Here is an 18,359-nt window from a genome sequence, read left to right as displayed (position 1 = left end):
TAGTAGTGAACTGTTTATTGGTATTTCCATTCCATGAAGCATTTCCCATTTTCTGCAGATGAACAGAAGGAAAGTAACAGTAATGGTTTTCATTATTCATCACAAAGTACTACAAATTAATTCCCTTCATTTTTAAAGAAAGAAAGAAGGTATTTCAAAATCTGTTTAAAAAAGAACAAGAATTTATTATGCTGTTTCCCTTTTTTTGCTTACTGGAATCAAAAGAAAACAATCCACACTCAAGTGAGAGTAAGGAATGCCCACAGACAAGACATGTCACTGCTTTCCTCCTTGCAATACAGCCAACAACATTTCTCAATAGCCAACTGCTATATTACACCTGTCTTTCATACATTCAACCTACCACCCGGGCATTAGTTTCTCTGAAAAATGCAGTGATTCTTCACGCTGTAGCCCACAGGAAAGAGGAAACGGAAGAACAAACGGCACTGGAGAACTACAGCAGTCAAGTCACAACATCAAAACCATTATAATGGGTACAAATGATTAACAAAAAGAATAATAACCAGAATAGTAATAATAATAATAATAATAATAAATAAATAAAATGTGTGCAATTTGAAAGTAAAAAGTAAACATGTTCATGTTTTTCTGTGTGTAATTGTGTGCGTTTGTGTGGGTGAGGGCGAGTGTGTGTGGGTGAGCGTGCACGCGCATCATTATTAGAAAATCAGACATTTGAAAGCACAGCGCTGCCTCTAGATGGAGCTGTAGAGCCAGAGAAGGCTATCTCTGAAGCAGGCTGCGTAGCACACTCCTCCATTATGAGTAGTGTCACAACAGACTCACTCTACATGGCATGAGAGAGGGGTGATGGTGGTCCACTGGGATGGCTTCCTAAAAAAAGGTCTTCAAAGAGAGAATTTCCCTGGAGATGTTATTTCCCCATGACACTTATTGGGCTTTGGAAGAAAGTGAGTAAGAAGTTGTGTACAGTTGTGTATGATTAATCAACTGGAATTTATACGAATTAGATATCAGCTGGAGTGAGATCAAAGCTGGGCTGGGTTTATAATGTCTCCTATATTAGGTCCAGCTGGAATGATGCAAAAGCTGTATTCAAAGATACAGGCAGAAGTGACTGACTCTTAAGGTAAATATGGGATTTCCCAAGGCCAGTGAGGTCTGAAGCAACAGGTTGGGCAATACAGAGAAATAATATATAACTGGAATATCGCATATTAATCAGTGCTGTGGCAAAATTAAACGTTGTTCACTAATGAAAATATAGAATATGCTAGGTTTCAATATCCTTGTTGAGTAAGCCCAGGACTAGAACAGAACTCAAGTGTACCACGCATTCTTGGTACAGAATGAGGAATAGCTGTCAGCTTGCCATTTAAGGTTCTCTAACACATTCTGATCTCTCTCTCTCTCTCTTTATTTATCTCTCTCATCACTGAACAACTGTTTGTGGATTTTTCTATGAATGCCATGATGAACATCTGTGCCAATCATCTGGAACAATCAGTTCCCCATAATTTTTCCAAACACCTGGTGTTGCTTTGATGGTCTACAACAAATGAGGATGGGATGGATGAAAAGCACTCTCACATTGGCCTGCTTCAGACTGGTTGTCACTGCCTGGCGACTATCCACATCTTCTCTCAATCTTACTATATTTCCCTCAAACACACACTCATCATTTCCTCTTCTCTCTCTCTCTTTCTCTCTCTCACACACACACACACACACACTCTGCACCTGTTTTTTTTTTTATCCTTGTTTACACATTACTCTTCAACTAACTCGCCCATGATCATGTCCATCCTTCCCATGACCACTTCCTTCTTCCTTTTCCATAACCTTCCCACCTACTCCTTTCCCCATCCCATCCCAATCAGCCCTCTCCCTCTCCCCCTCCCCTCTCCTCCGCATGACTCCTCTCTCTCACTCCCAGAAGATGTTGGTGATGTCTGAGTCCAGGCTGTAGATCCACAGCAGCAGAGGGGCAGAGATGAAGACGAAGGTCCACGAAACACCCTTCAGGGCTCTTTTCACCGACCCCACCAGCCTGCCTGCTGCCCCGTCGCTGTGGCCGTGCGGGCGCTCCTCCTCGTCCTGCTCTAGCTCATTGCCGGGCTCAATGTAGTTCCGTGCCAGGAACTTAAGGGCCTCGTCCATCATGATGACTGGCAGGGACATCTTCAGCACAGTCACCCACTGGTGCCAGGAGAGTGGCCGGATCTGGAAAACCACCTGCAGATGGGGGGTGAGGGGTAATGGGTGAGGGTGTGAAGAGAGGGACAGGTGAGGAGCAAAGAGAGACATACATAAAAATTATACTGTATCACAAAAACGATTTACACTGTAGGACCTCCTCACAGCGCACACGCACACGCACACACACACACACACACGCACATACTTACGGGCAGGGGGTCAACGTAGAGGATAAGGAAGTGAAGCGCCATGGAGAGGCAGATGGCCCCCACCAGCCAGGGGTTGGACCACGGAGGCATCTTCAACAGGGACTGATTTTCTGACAAGCTGCAAGACAAATCCACCATCAACAACAATCCAGCCGAATAATGCACGCTGTGTAAATCATTATAAATACACAAATTAATAGATAGAAAATGATAGATAGTGGTTTGAAAGTGTTTGTACCTGTTCAGTGCGTTGCACATCTCTATAGTAACGAGTACAGACAGAGCCATGGTCATAGGGTAGGGAGACTCAAAGACAGAGCATTGCACCCCAGCAAACTCAGCACTGCCTTCACTGCACTGCAGGTAATGGGACTGTAGGAGAAGAGCAATGGAGTGAGGATGGACATGAAACAGTACAGAGAGATATGTGAGTCATAGTATATAGAGACAGAATATTGAGTAATGGCAAGGAGAGCAGAGGCTTAAAAACTGAAAAGTACTGCTCCGTCCAAGAGAGGTGATTTCTCTGGTCACTGCCTCTAATGAAAGCAACATGCTATTCTAAAGTAATTCACAACCCCCTTCCCTTAGCCTAGCATATGTCAGTCGCTCAGGGACTAAAGAGGCCTCGTGCCAGATCAGACTGCCCCTGTCTCTTACCAGCTGGTAGAAGGAGAGTTTGGGGCCGTCTTGAGCAGCCATAAACCACCAGGCAGCCGCACCCACGGTGGCAGCTCCGACATAACCTACCAGAGCAGTATATCAATGTATGACTGTCAGAAAAAATTATCATCTCACAGACATGATAGAATTTTTATTATTTCCTGTGTGCATGAAAATGTATGTTCAGATTACCAGTAATATTATTGTGATGTGTACAGACTTCTCAGGAAAACAATTCATAGTTGACTTATTTCTTGTCACATTTGAAATGTGTGTGTGTGTGTGTGTAGTAGTAGTAGTAGTAGTAGTCCTTTTATTGTTACAGCACAAGTACACAAGTACACAAGTACCAGCAACATAGCCTGTCGCATAGTAAACTAGCGAAAATGGCAATCCACCCGTCCATACATATACACATACTGACAAGGGGGTAGACAGGACGGGAAGACAAGGTTGAGGAAAGAATTGCAGCATAACATGAGGAAAGGGAGGAGAGAAAAAAAGGCGACCCCCAGACTATGCTCCTAGAGGAGTACAGTGTGGGAGCAGGAAAAAAACACCTCAGCACATAAGCACATACATTTTACAACATGACAGAACTCAAGACTTGCAACGGGGAGGGGGGAGGGGGATGGAGGTAAGCCAGCGCAAACAAGCAGCAATCTGGTCCAACAGCCAGTGTGTGTGTGTGTGTGTGTGTGTGTGTGTGAGTGAGTATGAGTTGATTTGAGGAGGTGAGTGACTCACAGCCAATGATGAGATATCTGCAGAAGAGCCAGGCAGAGATGAGGGGCTCTTTGGGGTTGCGTGGGGGCCGGGACATGATGTCCAGGTCGGGGGGGTTAAAGCCCAGGGCCGTGGCTGGGAAGCCGTCTGTCACCAGGTTCACCCACAGCAGCTGCACTGGGATCAGGGCCTCAGGCATTCCCAGAGCTGCTGTCAGGAAAATACTGACAAATGGAGAGAGAGAGAGAGAGAGAGAGAGAGAGAACATGAAGTAAGGAAAGCAGGAAAAAAGATGGCCACAAGCATTTTCTCTGCATTTATCAGTACTCCTTCATGCTACTTGCTAATTAGTGATGAGGTGTTACACTGCACAGCAGGTGGCTCTAGGAGCTGTTTGCATAAGCACTATCTGGCACTTGACAGTGTTTATCTGTTGCATGGCAACTGTGAGAGTGGCAACTGAAAGGCCCATCAACATACTGTAGCGCTGGCACCTCGGAGGCACAGAGGCAGACTCAGAGATCTTTACATCCTCAATCACCAGAACAAATGCAGGGATTTCCAGCAAGCCCTCTGTCTCTTTCCCTCTGTCACTCACCAGACCACCTCTCCGATGTTGGAGGAGATCAGGTAGCGGATGAACTGCTTCATGTTGTTGTAGATGGCCCTGCCCTCTTCTACGGCCGCAACAATGGTAGAGAAGTTATCATCCGCCAGGATCATCTCGGAGGCGGACTTGGCAACCGCTGTCCCTGAGCCCATCGCGATGCCGATCTCTGCTTTTTTCAGGGCCGGGGCATCGTTCACGCCATCGCCAGTCTGAGGGGGGGAGAGTCATGTTAACGAGTGATCATGATGATGCTGCTTTCTCTGTAGCCGGGGCTGACTCATTTCTGCTCCATAATTAATCAATTACAGTATAAAAGTACAGGTTTCACCAGAAGTTGATTAACATAAATAATAAAAAGCTAAATTCATCACCATTCATCATGTGTGCATGCATGGGGCCATGAGGTCATGCATGGGGGCTATGATGAAGCTGAAAAGTGAGTGCAGTGGGCCACTGCACAACTGCATCCATTTTGAACATTATTTACACTGCTCTAACTGCAATATGTGTATGGTACTGTAATGCATGTGAGGACTATATCTACACTTCTCATTGTGGTTTCTTTACAATTCCATAGTAATTGCTGAATTATTTGTTTTGTTTTGGTAGATCTGAAAGGCAGACACCTTCTGGAGGGAGGCAGACACTATATCTGTCGATTAGCAAGAAAAACTGCTTTTCAGTAGTCAATATGGTCATTATCGGCAATGCCAAGATTCACGCCTGATTCAGTGACCATCCCAGGTTCACAAATCATTTTTTCACTCATATTACCAATTTGGCAATGCATTTGAGGATATTGGCATGGGCAATCATCACGTCTTTTCTGAAAGAGTCCAGAAAGGAGTTATATTTTGTGATCCTGATGCAGACCTGAGAGTAGTTACAGTATTGAGAATGATGCTGAGTAGTTTATATATTTATACTATGTTGTATTTTTCTTCTACTGTTAAATTGCTGCATTTGTTTTTCTTTCCATATAGATCTGTCAGTCAGCATGCACTGTATTTGCTTGCTAGAGACAAAACATTAGAAAATGAGTGCACTCCTTATCCTCAGTGTGACATTGTATTGTGTGTGTAGATAATGTAGATCGACCTGAAAACACCAATTTCATGCAGTGTTTTAAAATAATCTCTCTAGTGTGTAAGAGACAGCCATGTATTGTGTGTTTTTGACTGCTTGTGTGTGAGAGTAAAGTCTGATGTTGACCTGGTAGTTACATGTTTGTATCGTGTTGTTTTAAGAATGTGTGTGTAGTTTTGAGAAAATGGTGGATTGTTTCAGAAAATGTCTTAGCAATCAGGAAAAACTGTAATATAAGGAAAACAACATACAGAAACTACAGTCATAATGTGAACATGTGTATGTTGGTTAGATACAATGTAGTGTGTAACTCAAACAGCCTTAGTTTTCACTGCTGTCACTTCAGATCTCCTCTAGGTCAATACTCATTACTGGGGCCATGGATGGAAACAGATCCAATTCCAGCACAGGCAGATTAGGAATAAATCGATGGCTAGTGAATGTAAGTATGACCACACCAGGACAGTGTGCAACTTCACACTTGCAAAACTGAAGTGATGATGCGTAAGTATTTCAGTGAACCACTTGTGCTTGGATTTAATGCAGCTTTCCCCTCAAAGAAGAGGGCAAACCCACAGACAGCAAACACAAGTACACATTCTCTGTCACATATAGAACACCTTCCTCTTATCTTTTGAAATCTCTCTCTCTGTCTCTCTGTCTCTCTGTCTCTCTCTCTCTCTCTCTCACCATGGCTGTGATGTCATTGAGGCTCTGCAGGTACTCTACGATGCGGCTCTTGTGGGTGGGCTCCACGCGGGCGAAGCAGCGGGCGGTGCGGCAGGCCTGTCTCTGGAGGTGGGGAGGCAGCTCATCGAACTCCCTGCCAGTCAGACCCCCCCTGAAGGGCCCGCCCTGGCCCTCCTCTTCCTCCTGCTCGGTGATGATGCCCACGCGTCGGCAGATGGACATGGCGGTGTTCTTGTTGTCCCCTAGAGGTGACACCATCAAACATCGTGAAGTCGTTTTTGCCATGTCATGGAGATACATCGTGAAGCAGTTTTTGCCATGTCATGGAGCATTTTGAATGTCAAAATGAGTCTCACCGAGCTGAAAAACTGACGACAACATAAGAAGAGGCAGACTAACACAACTAAAACTGCACCTACACTCCACCTAAACACATGCACCTACACTCCACCAAAACTAATGTCACTTTTCCGAGACTCAGCCATTCCTCTTTACTCCCCCAAACATTGAGAATGCTGCTGATCCTCTAAACATGTGTTGTGAACACCTCTGCACACCACCAGTAAATACTGTGCAAAGCTCTACACTGAGGTCTGAGGCAGAAGCTCAACACAGTACTCTCTGAAGGATTTCTAATGGTGGCAAACTACAGCACAGCACACACTACACTCAAAATAATAATAATAATAATAATAATAATTTATGTTATTTGTAATGCACCCTTCATTCAAAAGAATCTCAGAATAGTTCTACACACAGTTGCTTCAGTATGCTGTAACAAAACATATGCCTAATCAAACAGGAAAAACCCTTGTAAATGATGTTTAAGAGGTCACAAAGAATGTGTAATAAAACGTAATAAACATATTTATGATGCATGATGAAAGTGGAAAAATCTGTTATAAATTGGGAATCTGCATGTATGACTGCTGGGTTTAGATTCCCCTTGGTGACTTATGTGTTCATTTCTAAAGGGCATCTGTGCCTATCATGTAATTCCATTCTCCAGACAGGAGAAGTCAGAGTGCCCTGAAAAAGATTTTCCTATCAATTACTGGAATTAAATTGCTGCAATTAGTGATTGCATCCAACCACATGTTCTTGAGCAAGCTGCAAACCACTTGGATCTAGCACTTGGTTAACCCTGCTACACTACGTACTTTTGAGAGAATATTGGACCTCATTCTCGAACGCAGTTAAAATTTCTTCCTAACTCCACTAACGCGTAAATAGGCCAGATTGGAGTGCGCCCATGTTCTTGAGGGCTGAATTTGTGAGAATTCGTGGTTGATTGCGTTCACATCAATTCTACAGACATCCTCGGATTAAAATAATTACAATAATAATAAATACGACAATATTTGTATCATTAACAATTATGTTTCACATTTATAGTCATGATTCTACGAGGCATTGTGATGTCCTAAAATAAATAAAAGCACTACACGAACACTGCGAATGGCAGTGAATAAATAAATAAGCACTCAACTCAATCGCGACGATAAAGCCATAGTGGAATAGAATACATTCTGCCAAAGTACCTCCACCTCTGCACCGGTGAAGTTAGGTCTGCGTTTACTGGACTGGTGCTCGCTTTCATAAATCTGGCGGGGATCTTTCTTAGAGCTGGTCTTACTAAGTTCATAAGAATATATAAGAAGACATTTAAGAAAATGTTTGAGAATGAGGTCCATTGTTACTTGTGGTCATCTGGTTTTAAGTATTATTATGTACAAAACAATCTCTCATTGATAGGGTTTATGCTTTCAGCCTATACTGTACAAGCAGACACAATAAATGACTGCATGTGGCAGCACTTAAGCAAATTGATCTGACTTTTGAGAGCCCTCAAGTGCCAGACCAGATGCTTCCACTTCATGTGCTGTGCCTGAGCCACATGGAAAAGGACTACTGTAGGAAAACACTGACCGGTGATCATGATGACTCGTATGCCTGCTTGTCTGCACATTCGGACGGCATTAAGCACTTCTTTCCTCGGAGGGTCCAACATCCCCACACACCCAATAAATGTGAGGTCCGACTGTAAGGTGAACATAACCACACACACACACACACACACACACACAGACACACACACACAGACACACACACACACACACACACACACACACACACACACACACACACTATTAATGACCTCAACCACCAACGAGCAGTCTAACATTCACAGTGACAGGGCCAATCAGTAGAGTCAGCACAGCAGGCTTACCTCATAGTTGGCAAACGTAGCGCAGTTCTCAACGTTGAGCGTGCGCGGGTCTGGCGGGACGTCGCGGGTGGCCATGGCCAGGCAGCGCAGCGTGTCGCGGCCCGAGGTCCACTCCCTCACCGTCTCCAGCAGCTGCTCTCTCAGGCCCGCTGTCATGGGCAGCCGGACACCCCCACCCAAACGCATCCAGGTGCAGCGCTCCAGCACGCTCTCTGGAGCACCCTGGAGCACAAGAGTTGAGGAAATGCATGTGAGGGAGCAAATAAGATGGTGAAGAGAGGCTGTACTGACTAAGTACTAATACGAATATTTATTCATCTTATTAATCTACTCCTCCTCAATACTCTGCCCGACAATGGCCACGCCTGTGCAAGACACATTGGCTTTGCTGTATGTATGGCAATTACTGATCAATGAGACAATGCATAACTCTGCAGATATATACAGATGCTTTTTGAAAGCACAATCAGAAATAAAAACTCCACAGCACACCAAGTGAAAGACAAAAAAGGGTGAAAGACAAAAGGGAAGAGTGTGTGAGGGTGTGTTAGAGTGTGAGGGTGTGTGAGAGGCATGGAAAGGAGAGAGTAGAGTCTAACCTTTACAAACATCTTGGCACCGGAGGTGGACCTGGTGAGCTTGTTGGGGGAGCAGAAGACAGACATAGACTTTCTGTCTCGAGAGAACTCCAGTGTCAGCTCCTTCCTCATCAACTGCTTAATCACCTGAGGGTCACAGGGGGTGGGAGGCGAGAAAAAGACTCAAGCAAAATATCACCCCATTATGCCATGAGTATGCACAAATCACAGTCACACACACAGAGTACAAGTTCCTGTCTGGTAAACACAAACAGACACACACACATATACAAATACTCACAGACACGCACCCCCACCTTCTTTCCCCAAGCCACACACACACACACACACACACACACACACACACACACACACTCATGAGCCTCTCAGGTACAATAAATAAGTCACATTCACACTCACAAACACACACAAACACACACACACACACACACACACACATACTCATACAAAGACGCACCGAGCAGCAGGCGTTAGCTCTCTCCACTGGGCTGAGGCCCCTTAGGTCAGTGTCAAACACGTTCATCTTCTCCACCAGACAGCACAGCGCCGTCTCTGTGGCTTCTCCCACCTTCTCAAACACACCCTTTGACTGATAGACAGAGACAGCGTGAGAAAGAGAGAGTTACAGAAGAGAGGTTTTCTTCCATGGAATTCACACTATCAAACTACCACACAAAACTTGCATCAAACTGTATTTGAATTCTAGTGGGATATGGGCAGTCAAAAATGCAATCCTGGAATAAAAAAACATGCAACTAGGCAGAGCTGAGTGGGACTGGGAGGAAGTGTTACAATCGCATCAGGTAAAAAAACACCCATACTGTATGTACAAAAATACACAGATACAGAGACATAGACATAGAGACATACACATACACAGAGACATAGACATAGAGAAATACACAGACATAGAGACATAGACAGACATAGAGACACAGACATAGAGACATACACAGACATAGAGACATAGACATAGAGACATAGACAGACATAGAGACAGAGACATAGAGACACAGACATAGAGACACAGACATAGAGACATACACAGACATAGAGACATACACAGACACAGAGACATACACAGACATAGAGACACAGACATAGACAGACATAGAGACATAGACATAGAGATATATAGAGACATAGACATAGAGACATAGACAGACATAGAGACATAGACAGACATAGAGACATACACAGACATAGAGACACAGACATAGAGACACAGACATAGAGACATACACAGACATAGAGACATAGAGACACAGACAGAGACATACACAGACATAGAGACACAGACATAGAGACATACACAGACATAGAAACATAGACAGACATAGAGACAGACATTAGAGACATAGACAGACAGAGACATAGACAGACATAGAGACAGACATAGAGACACAGACATAGAGGCATACATATAGCCCACGCACCTCATTGTAGTCTAAGGATGAGTCATTACATAGTGCGCAAATGGTAGCCAACTCCACCAAGCCTTCATACTGACTACAGCGCACTGCTGCACCATCCTTATACCTGAGAGAGATAGAGACAGATAGACAGACAGACAGACAGACAGACAGACAGACAGACAGACAGACAGACAGACAGACAAGTACGTTGATTAAGAAGAACTTAAACAGGTGAAAACATGAAGGTGGAAGAGAATTCGAAGGATAACTGAGGAAAAGCAAAACCGAAATACAGGTATGTGATTGCATAATGAGGGACAAATATGGACTAAAGATATTGTTACATCATTTTAAATCCAAGTGTCTCTGGAGTAATTAGACCAAAGATTATTGATTAATTGATTATAGTTCAGCAGAAGTAAGGGAATGTCACACAGTAAGCTGTATGTGCTTAGTGAGTTGAATGTATGGTGTGTGTTAAGTGTGTGTCTGTGTAATTGCTTGTGTATGTGTGTGATTGTGTGTATGTCTGTGATTGTGTGTGTGTGTGTGTGTGTGTGTGTGTGTGTGTGTGTGTGGGTGGATATCTGTGAGTGTGTGTCTGTGAGTGTGTGTGTGTGTGTGTGAGTGTGTGTGTGTGTGTGTGAGTGTGTGTCTGTGAGTGTGTGTGTGTAGGTTAGAGACACTCACGCTTCACCCTCAGGAGCGTAAGTAGATCCAGTCACTGTAAACTCATTCAGGATGCATCTGTCACCAGACACACTATCCATAACAAACAACTACACACACACACACACACACACACACACACACACACACACACTGGGTTAGTACAGCACTCGAGCAACACACTACCAGTGACAGTCAGACAGGTCTAAAGTTAATTTAGAATAGGCTTAGAATAGGTAATTCAGGGGAAAAAACACCTAATTGTTAATATTATGCTCATGTTATTTATGTTAGTCGCTAACATGGTTACTTCATGCACATTCATATGCCACACGTCTTGTTAAAGAGGGTTGTAAACACACTTTGTAAACGTAACATTACCATACACAGCAATGATTCTCACTAAGCATCTTTGTCTTTCACTCTCACTCACTTTACTTTACTCGTTTACTTATTTTTAAGTGTTTTCTACTCTCTTTCACACACAAACACTTTAATCAACTGCTTCTCTCTACTGCATATCTCATGTTCACCTGTCTTCAGGTCTCTGCCCACTTCTGTCTTTATTCCCTACCGTCTGTTCCTCTCTTTCTTTTGTTTACATCCCTTTCTCTCCCTCTCCTTGTCTATGACATCCTCCTTCTCTTCCTCCCTCTCCCTCACTTACCCTGCAGACAGACATCTGATTGGTGGTGAGGGTGCCCGTCTTGTCGGAGCAGATGACGGAGGTACAGCCTAGCGTCTCCACTGACGGCAATGAGCGGACTATGGCATTCTTCCGTGCCATGCGGCGGGTGCCCAGTGCCAAGCAGGTGGTGATCACAGCGGGTAGACCTGGAAGGGGAGAGACAGGGAGATAGATACACATAGAAGACAAACGTGGAGAAAGAAGAACAGAAGAGTCAACTACATGAGTGGCAGAAGGTGCTAAGGACAAACAAATACAGGAGGGGAACAAATGGTTCCCTCAGTCTGTACCTTCAGGGATGGCAGCTACTGCAAGCGCCACAGCAATCTTGAAGTAGTAGACCGCGCCCCTAAGCCAACTGCCTCCATGCACAGGGTCACTGAAGTGGCCGATGTTGATGCCCCACACTGCCACACAGATCAATGTGATCACCTACAGGGAAGAGGGGAAGGGAATATTGCAGGTAGTATTTTTTTTTAAAAGAAAGGAAAATTATCTTTTTTTATGCTCGACTGAAGTCAGAAAGAAAGAACTGCCGCACAGATCAATGTGATCACCTACAGGGAAGAGGGGAAGGGAATATTGCAGGTAGTATTAAAAAAAAGGAAAATGATCATATTTATGCTCGACTGAAGTCAGAAAGAAAGAGATGAAGCAAGAAAGGATCAAGTGCATACCTTGGACAGCTGCTCCCCAAACTGGTCCAGTTTCTGCTGCAGGGGGGTCCTCTCTGGGTCTGTGGCCGCCATTTCGTCACGGATCTTCCCGATCTCTGTGTGCACCCCCGTGGCCACCACCACCCCCATGGCTCTGCCTGCAGCGATGTTCGTACCCTGAGGACACGGAGAGGAGTGGAAGAGCTCAACACCCAGCTGACCCTGACAATTCACCACAGGCCAGTAGAGGCCCTCACCTCTACACCTCCCACTTAATGTGACCTCTTGACCTCACTGTGCTGCGTAGTGGTAGGTGATGGCTGATAATGACACTGTAACTTAAAATCCAGAAAGACTCCAAACCTCCACCTGTTTGAAGCTCCATTAACTACTAATGATCTATACTTAACACACCTGCTTGTCAAAGTTACAAAACAGATAATAATTTGATAATTGATAGTAAACAGTTCACATAAATGGCTGTGCTCTGTTGTATGGTTCAATCAGTGTAAGTGCATAAAGTAAGTACAATCAATAGCACTGTCAATTACAGTGTGGACAATTTCCACTTTGATGGACTTGTCTTTGATTGATTGTTGATTAGCCAATAACTCTGGATGTAGTGCGTACAAGATCTTTTGACATAAGAACTGTTAAAAATCTTACTTTTTGTACTTAAATTTAGGGCAGGCAATAACCATAGCATAGAGCAACGTAATACAATGCCATGTATTAAAACATTTTGATTGACACTTGATGCTTTCATCTTGAAAATATCCCCCGAAGATGGAAGACTGGAACGTGATCCAGTTTTGTGCATTGTGTATTTGCAGAAGAGGGTCTGTGGACGAGTCTTTGATGGTCATTATCTGTCAATACCCTCAAAGGCTCTCGCTGGCATGACTCACCGCTCTGTTCTGCCCCTCAGAGGGGAAGCAAGGCCCACAATATCACTGATGTTTTATTCAACACCCGTGGAGCTGGGGCCAAATGTAATACATGTGCGCGCACACACACACACACACACACACACACACACACACACACACACACACACACACACACACACAAACATAAACACACAGACATGAACGCACACGCACACATAAACACACAGACATAAACAAACACATACTAGCCCTTTCTCAGGCTCACCCATCACTAACCTAAATGTACACAAACTGTCACACATGCATAAACTGACACACCCAGCTTGGGCGCTTGGGCATGAGTCCCATACACAGATGCTGTGGAGTGCATCAGAGGAGCACAGGCTTAAACAAAGTCAACCGCCGTTTCTCTCTTGCACTCTTTGTCTCATTCAGTCTCTCACTGAAAGCCTGCCTCTCACATACACTTACCGAGAATAGCATGTTCTTCTTGTCCTGGTTGACAGCACGCGGATCAGGCACCGGGTCGGTGTGCTTCAGCACAGACACGGACTCCCCTGTTAAAATGGACTGGTCCACTCGTAGTGTGGTGGAGCGGATGGAGGTCAGGCGGATGTCTGCTGGGACCTTGTCACCCACTGGGAGAAATGAGGGAGGAGATGATGGAGAAGAAAACCAGAGCAAGAGACCGATTGAGCTGCCTTTGTATCTTCTCTTGACATATGCTCTCCAAAAAAACTGTAAAAACAGTTCAGCTATTCCTCAAGAATATTCTGCAAGGCAGTTGAAAATGCTGCACATAACAACTGGATCATTTCTACTAAATTCTATAATGAGATGCAGCTCTAGTGCCCTTGATGTAGTTATAGTCATGACACGAGACAAATGGCAGAAACACCAGGCAGCATAGTGAAGATGTTAACCTTGTTTCCACTGGCACAGAATCAAGAGGGTGCTAAGAGGGTGCCGTTTTTTGGGAGCTAACTCTTTCCGTCGGCCCATAACCCCATTTTAGGATACTATTCCAAAAAACACAATCCCCAAAAACAAATAATTGTTTTTATATGAATGACAATCAGGCTAAACTCCACATTTCTGGCTGTAAGCCCAGAAGAGCATTTGAACTTCATCAAGACGTCCACACATAAACAGTTCAGTATGTTTTTCACCCATCCCTTACCACTACCAACCAAGCAGTGGGAACATAATGTATTTTCTTCCTAAAATACTTCTGGCTCGGTGCCATGATGGTGACAAAGATTACAATGTTCCAGAAAAATGAGACCAGCTGGGATTTAAAAAAGAAGGAAATGCTTTCGTAGAGCCACTTGTGGAATGTAGCCTGAAGCTTTCAGAATGTAGCATGCTTAATTCCTTCTACCTGCCACCTCCACTATGTCCCCTGGTACAATCTCTCTGGCCCGGACCCGCTGGACACTCTTCCTGTCCTGGCGATACACCTTGCCCATCTCGGGCTCATACTCCTTCAGTGCCTCGATGGCATTCTCTGCGTTGCGTTCCTTTTAACACAAGAAAAAAAAAGCATATAATGCACTGACAGATCTTAAACATTAAGCAGGGGAACAGAGTATCATTTATGATTTGCCTGAATGAAAGTACTGATAATGAATCATTTCCCATTGATTTCTGCATGGATATATGGACACAGTAGGTGCAATCTTCTCACCATACAGATGCATTGGGAGAAAAACCAACTGAAAATACCTATACAGACTACACACAGTCATTCCTGATAAAAGCATACACAACTATACACACACACACAACCATACAGGCAAGCCCTACCTGCCACACCCCAACAATAGCATTTGCAATGAGGATGAGGAGAATGACAAAGGGCTCCACAAAGGCTGTGATGGTGCCTTCTCCCTCCTCAAACCAGGCCAAGGTCTGAGAAAAACAGAGACAGAAAGAGTTTCACAAAACCCTCAGTTGTTTTAAAACTAACATGCACACTCTAAACAAATTTAAAAACGTAACCTTTCTGTTATGTTTTTTGACAAATTGTTGGAGTGAGTCATGACACGTACATTGGTGAGCACTGTGAATATAAGTCACTAAATCACACTCTTTTTCTAGAGTATTTCTGTATGTGAAATGATTGTAAATAGGTGTGGTTATATCTGTAGTAAAGTCATGTAACAGTGTTGTCTCTGTCGTGGCCAGAAGTAGCAAGACTGTGCCCTTACAAAAGAGATACAGGCTGCCAGCAAGAGGATCCGCACCAGCAGATCCTCAAACTGCTCCAGAACAAGCGACCATAAGGACTTCCCTAAAAGATAGAGTGGGGACATCTAATTAATGCATTCATGAGTACATTTCTCAAGCACGTTATTTTCTTTAAGTATGAAAACATAGAGAGGTTTGTGGAATATTCACTAGGCTTGCAACACACTGTACCTTCTTCAGCAGGCAACTCTGCACCATTGGTCCCATGAACAATAAAAAAAAACAAGCAGTTTAATTAGTTTTACGCCACATAAACAGTGATCAAATTTAGCATTTATGAGAAATTATGACAGGTGATCACACCAGCCCAGACGGCAGCTGACTCAGGAACAGCTCTGGTCCCGACCCACCGCACCCAGACCAGACCAGGCCAGACCAGACCAGACCAGGCCAAGGCCAGAGCAGTTCCTGACTCAGCTACTCCTCCTGAAACAACGCTAACTAACTAACAACCTTGCACCCTTAAGGTAAATACCACCCTTAAGTGTTTATCAGTGATGGGTAAAGAAAAGAAGGTGTACCATTTGGGCCCCATGTCTCCCGACCTTTCCTCAGCTGCTCAGAGCTTACTCCAGTTGACTCATTCACAGAGAAGTACCCCAACACCTCCTCAACCGTCTTTGTATGGGCACTGTCCATCCCTTCAAAAGATGTATACTGCATGAGCCTTGCAAAATGTAGACTTTGCCATTCTCACTAAGCATGATAATCTATATGAAGATCCTCCATGTGACATAAACAGGTAGTGTTTTTCGGTCAGTGTCACATACAAGCATAGACCACTTCAATAAACTACATGACACTTAAGAGTCAATTATACTGTATGGTTGCCATTACACACTGGAAAGAAACAGCCTAATTATGCCCATAGACACAAACTCACGAATGTTAATATCTATACCCCTACAACGCCAATTTTACAGCGCTGATTGCATATTTCGACAAAGCGGGGAGAGCATCGTCAGGGGGTCATTTGGGGGAATGAATTCAGGGGGGGGGGGGGGGGGGGGATTTGAGGTCTGCAGCACAAATCGCCACACTCTGGGATGGGGGGGGGGGGCACACACAGCAGGGAAAGATGCGCAGCGTCAAAACACTGATTTCTCAAACTGATACCCGTTAAGATATAATTGTGCCTAAACAGCGTTGTAAAATATGTCCATCAACTGTAGGTAGGCTACTCTGTGTAATATCGTTCACATGCCATATTCCCAATGATAAATGGACACCTGTTATTACTGTTATCTTCGAACAGAATCAGCAGAGTAAAAACAACGCTTGATTCTGTGTTTTCAACACACTGAATACACTGCAATAACGCCACACTACATCACATTTGGATTATTCATCATCTTTATCTGATAGGCAACGAAAAGTCGACTTCAACTGTAATAACCTAGGCCCCAACCTTTAAAGCACAAATGAAATACATAACCGTAGCTATACGCAAGGGAATTATGACGTAGGTAAATTTGTGGTAGGCTATGCTCCGTGTTTTTATCACATCTCATAGTTTGAGCAAAATACAACTGATGATACTAGCTACGGCAGTGTCAGCAAACTGTAGCTTAGAGGCTAGCCGTGCTTGTCCATCCAGCCAATAATAATCTCACTTTAGCAACCGGGTTTATATTAATCAGTGTAACGTACTTACCAGTGCAATAGTTCTTCCGCTGATTGTACGCCAGTAACTATTCTAATGAAATTGTATCTTGAAGGGTAAACGCATTAAAGCTAACACAATTGCAGAATCTAAAAGCTAAACAGAACTGCAGCCTATCCGATGAACCAACTAACAGCGGAGGCTACATATGCTATTTACTACGGACTTTTGCATGATCCGAGAAAATCATAAGGATGCCATAGTCCTTTAAATCAGTAGCATCTCTGTCAATAGTAATGTCGTTATTAAGGCTTGGTGAATGCCTCCTGTCCTATTCCTAAATTCGACAACAGAGGCGATGTCGTGCTCTTTAATCCGACGCAACCTTCTACCCTTGTAACCGTAGCTTTATTTAATACTAGGCCACCGAATGACATTAGTGAAGTAGAGCTTCTGTTGCAAGAATCGATTGGGGTGCGGTTAAACCAATGAGAGACCTGAGAATTAGCTTGACAGCTTAAGTAGACTAATCAGTTTGCCTAGCCCTCTTAGGTCCCGCCTTCAAGTGTCTTGCTGCAGGAGGGCGGGCCCTTAACGTACACTTGGCTATGCGCTTAACCAGTGACCTTGCCGTGCGACGATAGCATCTACAATGATTGGCATGATAGTAAGCCTACAAACTAGTAGTGTTTTGGAGTGGCGTTTATTGGAACCACTAATGCACCGAACGTAAGAAACGGTGCAGGACATATCCCTTAATCATTGACCAGGGATAACCCCCGCCAGTTCCATCTGTTGCTTGGAAGTGTAGGGCCTAGCAGTGGCGTTGAAAGGTGTTTGACAGTGGTGGGGGCCAAATGGGGCGGTCTGGATAAGATAATATGACGTCCAAAACCAAACCAAAACATCAGTAGGCTACAATTACAGGTTTTTATACACGATCGTGAAACCGAATTGAAACTGAATTATTCTTATTCGATACAATCAAAAGATATCATATAACGAGGAAACCGGTGAGAACAGCGATCCGTGTAGGTGTTACGGTTGAGTGATTTGTTTTTGTTTGTTTTGCAGAGGGAAATGTAGCTATTTGGAGGAAGATCCCCGGATTTTTTTTTTTTTTTTTACCGTTACAGTGTTTGAATTCGCACTTTTCAAGCGTTTGCAGGTTAAAAGGACCATGGAAATGCA

At 44.0% G+C, this 18,359-nt stretch overlaps 1 protein-coding gene across 1 annotated transcript; it reads right to left on the bottom strand.

Annotated features, from left to right (window-relative positions):
- si:dkey-28b4.8 (sarcoplasmic/endoplasmic reticulum calcium ATPase 2) lies at positions 1 to 17,691 on the bottom strand. Its single transcript, XM_042705262.1, has 23 exons — positions 17,220 to 17,691; positions 16,087 to 16,206; positions 15,737 to 15,754; positions 15,526 to 15,608; positions 15,122 to 15,226; positions 14,697 to 14,835; positions 13,787 to 13,953; positions 12,447 to 12,602; positions 12,060 to 12,201; positions 11,749 to 11,915; positions 11,103 to 11,191; positions 10,434 to 10,536; positions 9,455 to 9,586; positions 8,998 to 9,123; positions 8,399 to 8,620; positions 8,098 to 8,209; positions 6,169 to 6,410; positions 4,381 to 4,601; positions 3,804 to 4,006; positions 3,054 to 3,139; positions 2,632 to 2,765; positions 2,394 to 2,511; positions 1 to 2,220 (listed from the first exon to the last, which is right to left on the bottom strand). Exons 2-23 carry the CDS (start codon positions 16,202 to 16,204, stop codon positions 1,912 to 1,914), a joined length of 3,192 nt encoding a protein of 1,063 aa, XP_042561196.1. The 5' UTR covers positions 16,205 to 16,206; positions 17,220 to 17,691; the 3' UTR covers positions 1 to 1,911.
- Positions 17,692 to 18,359: the final 668 nt, after the last annotated feature.

Source organism: Clupea harengus, unplaced genomic scaffold (assembly GCF_900700415.2).
Source record: "Clupea harengus unplaced genomic scaffold, Ch_v2.0.2, whole genome shotgun sequence".
NCBI lineage: Eukaryota > Metazoa > Chordata > Actinopteri > Clupeiformes > Clupeidae > Clupea > Clupea harengus.
Note: the sequence above shows the minus strand (reverse complement) of the source record. Positions and strands in the feature narration are given on the sequence as shown.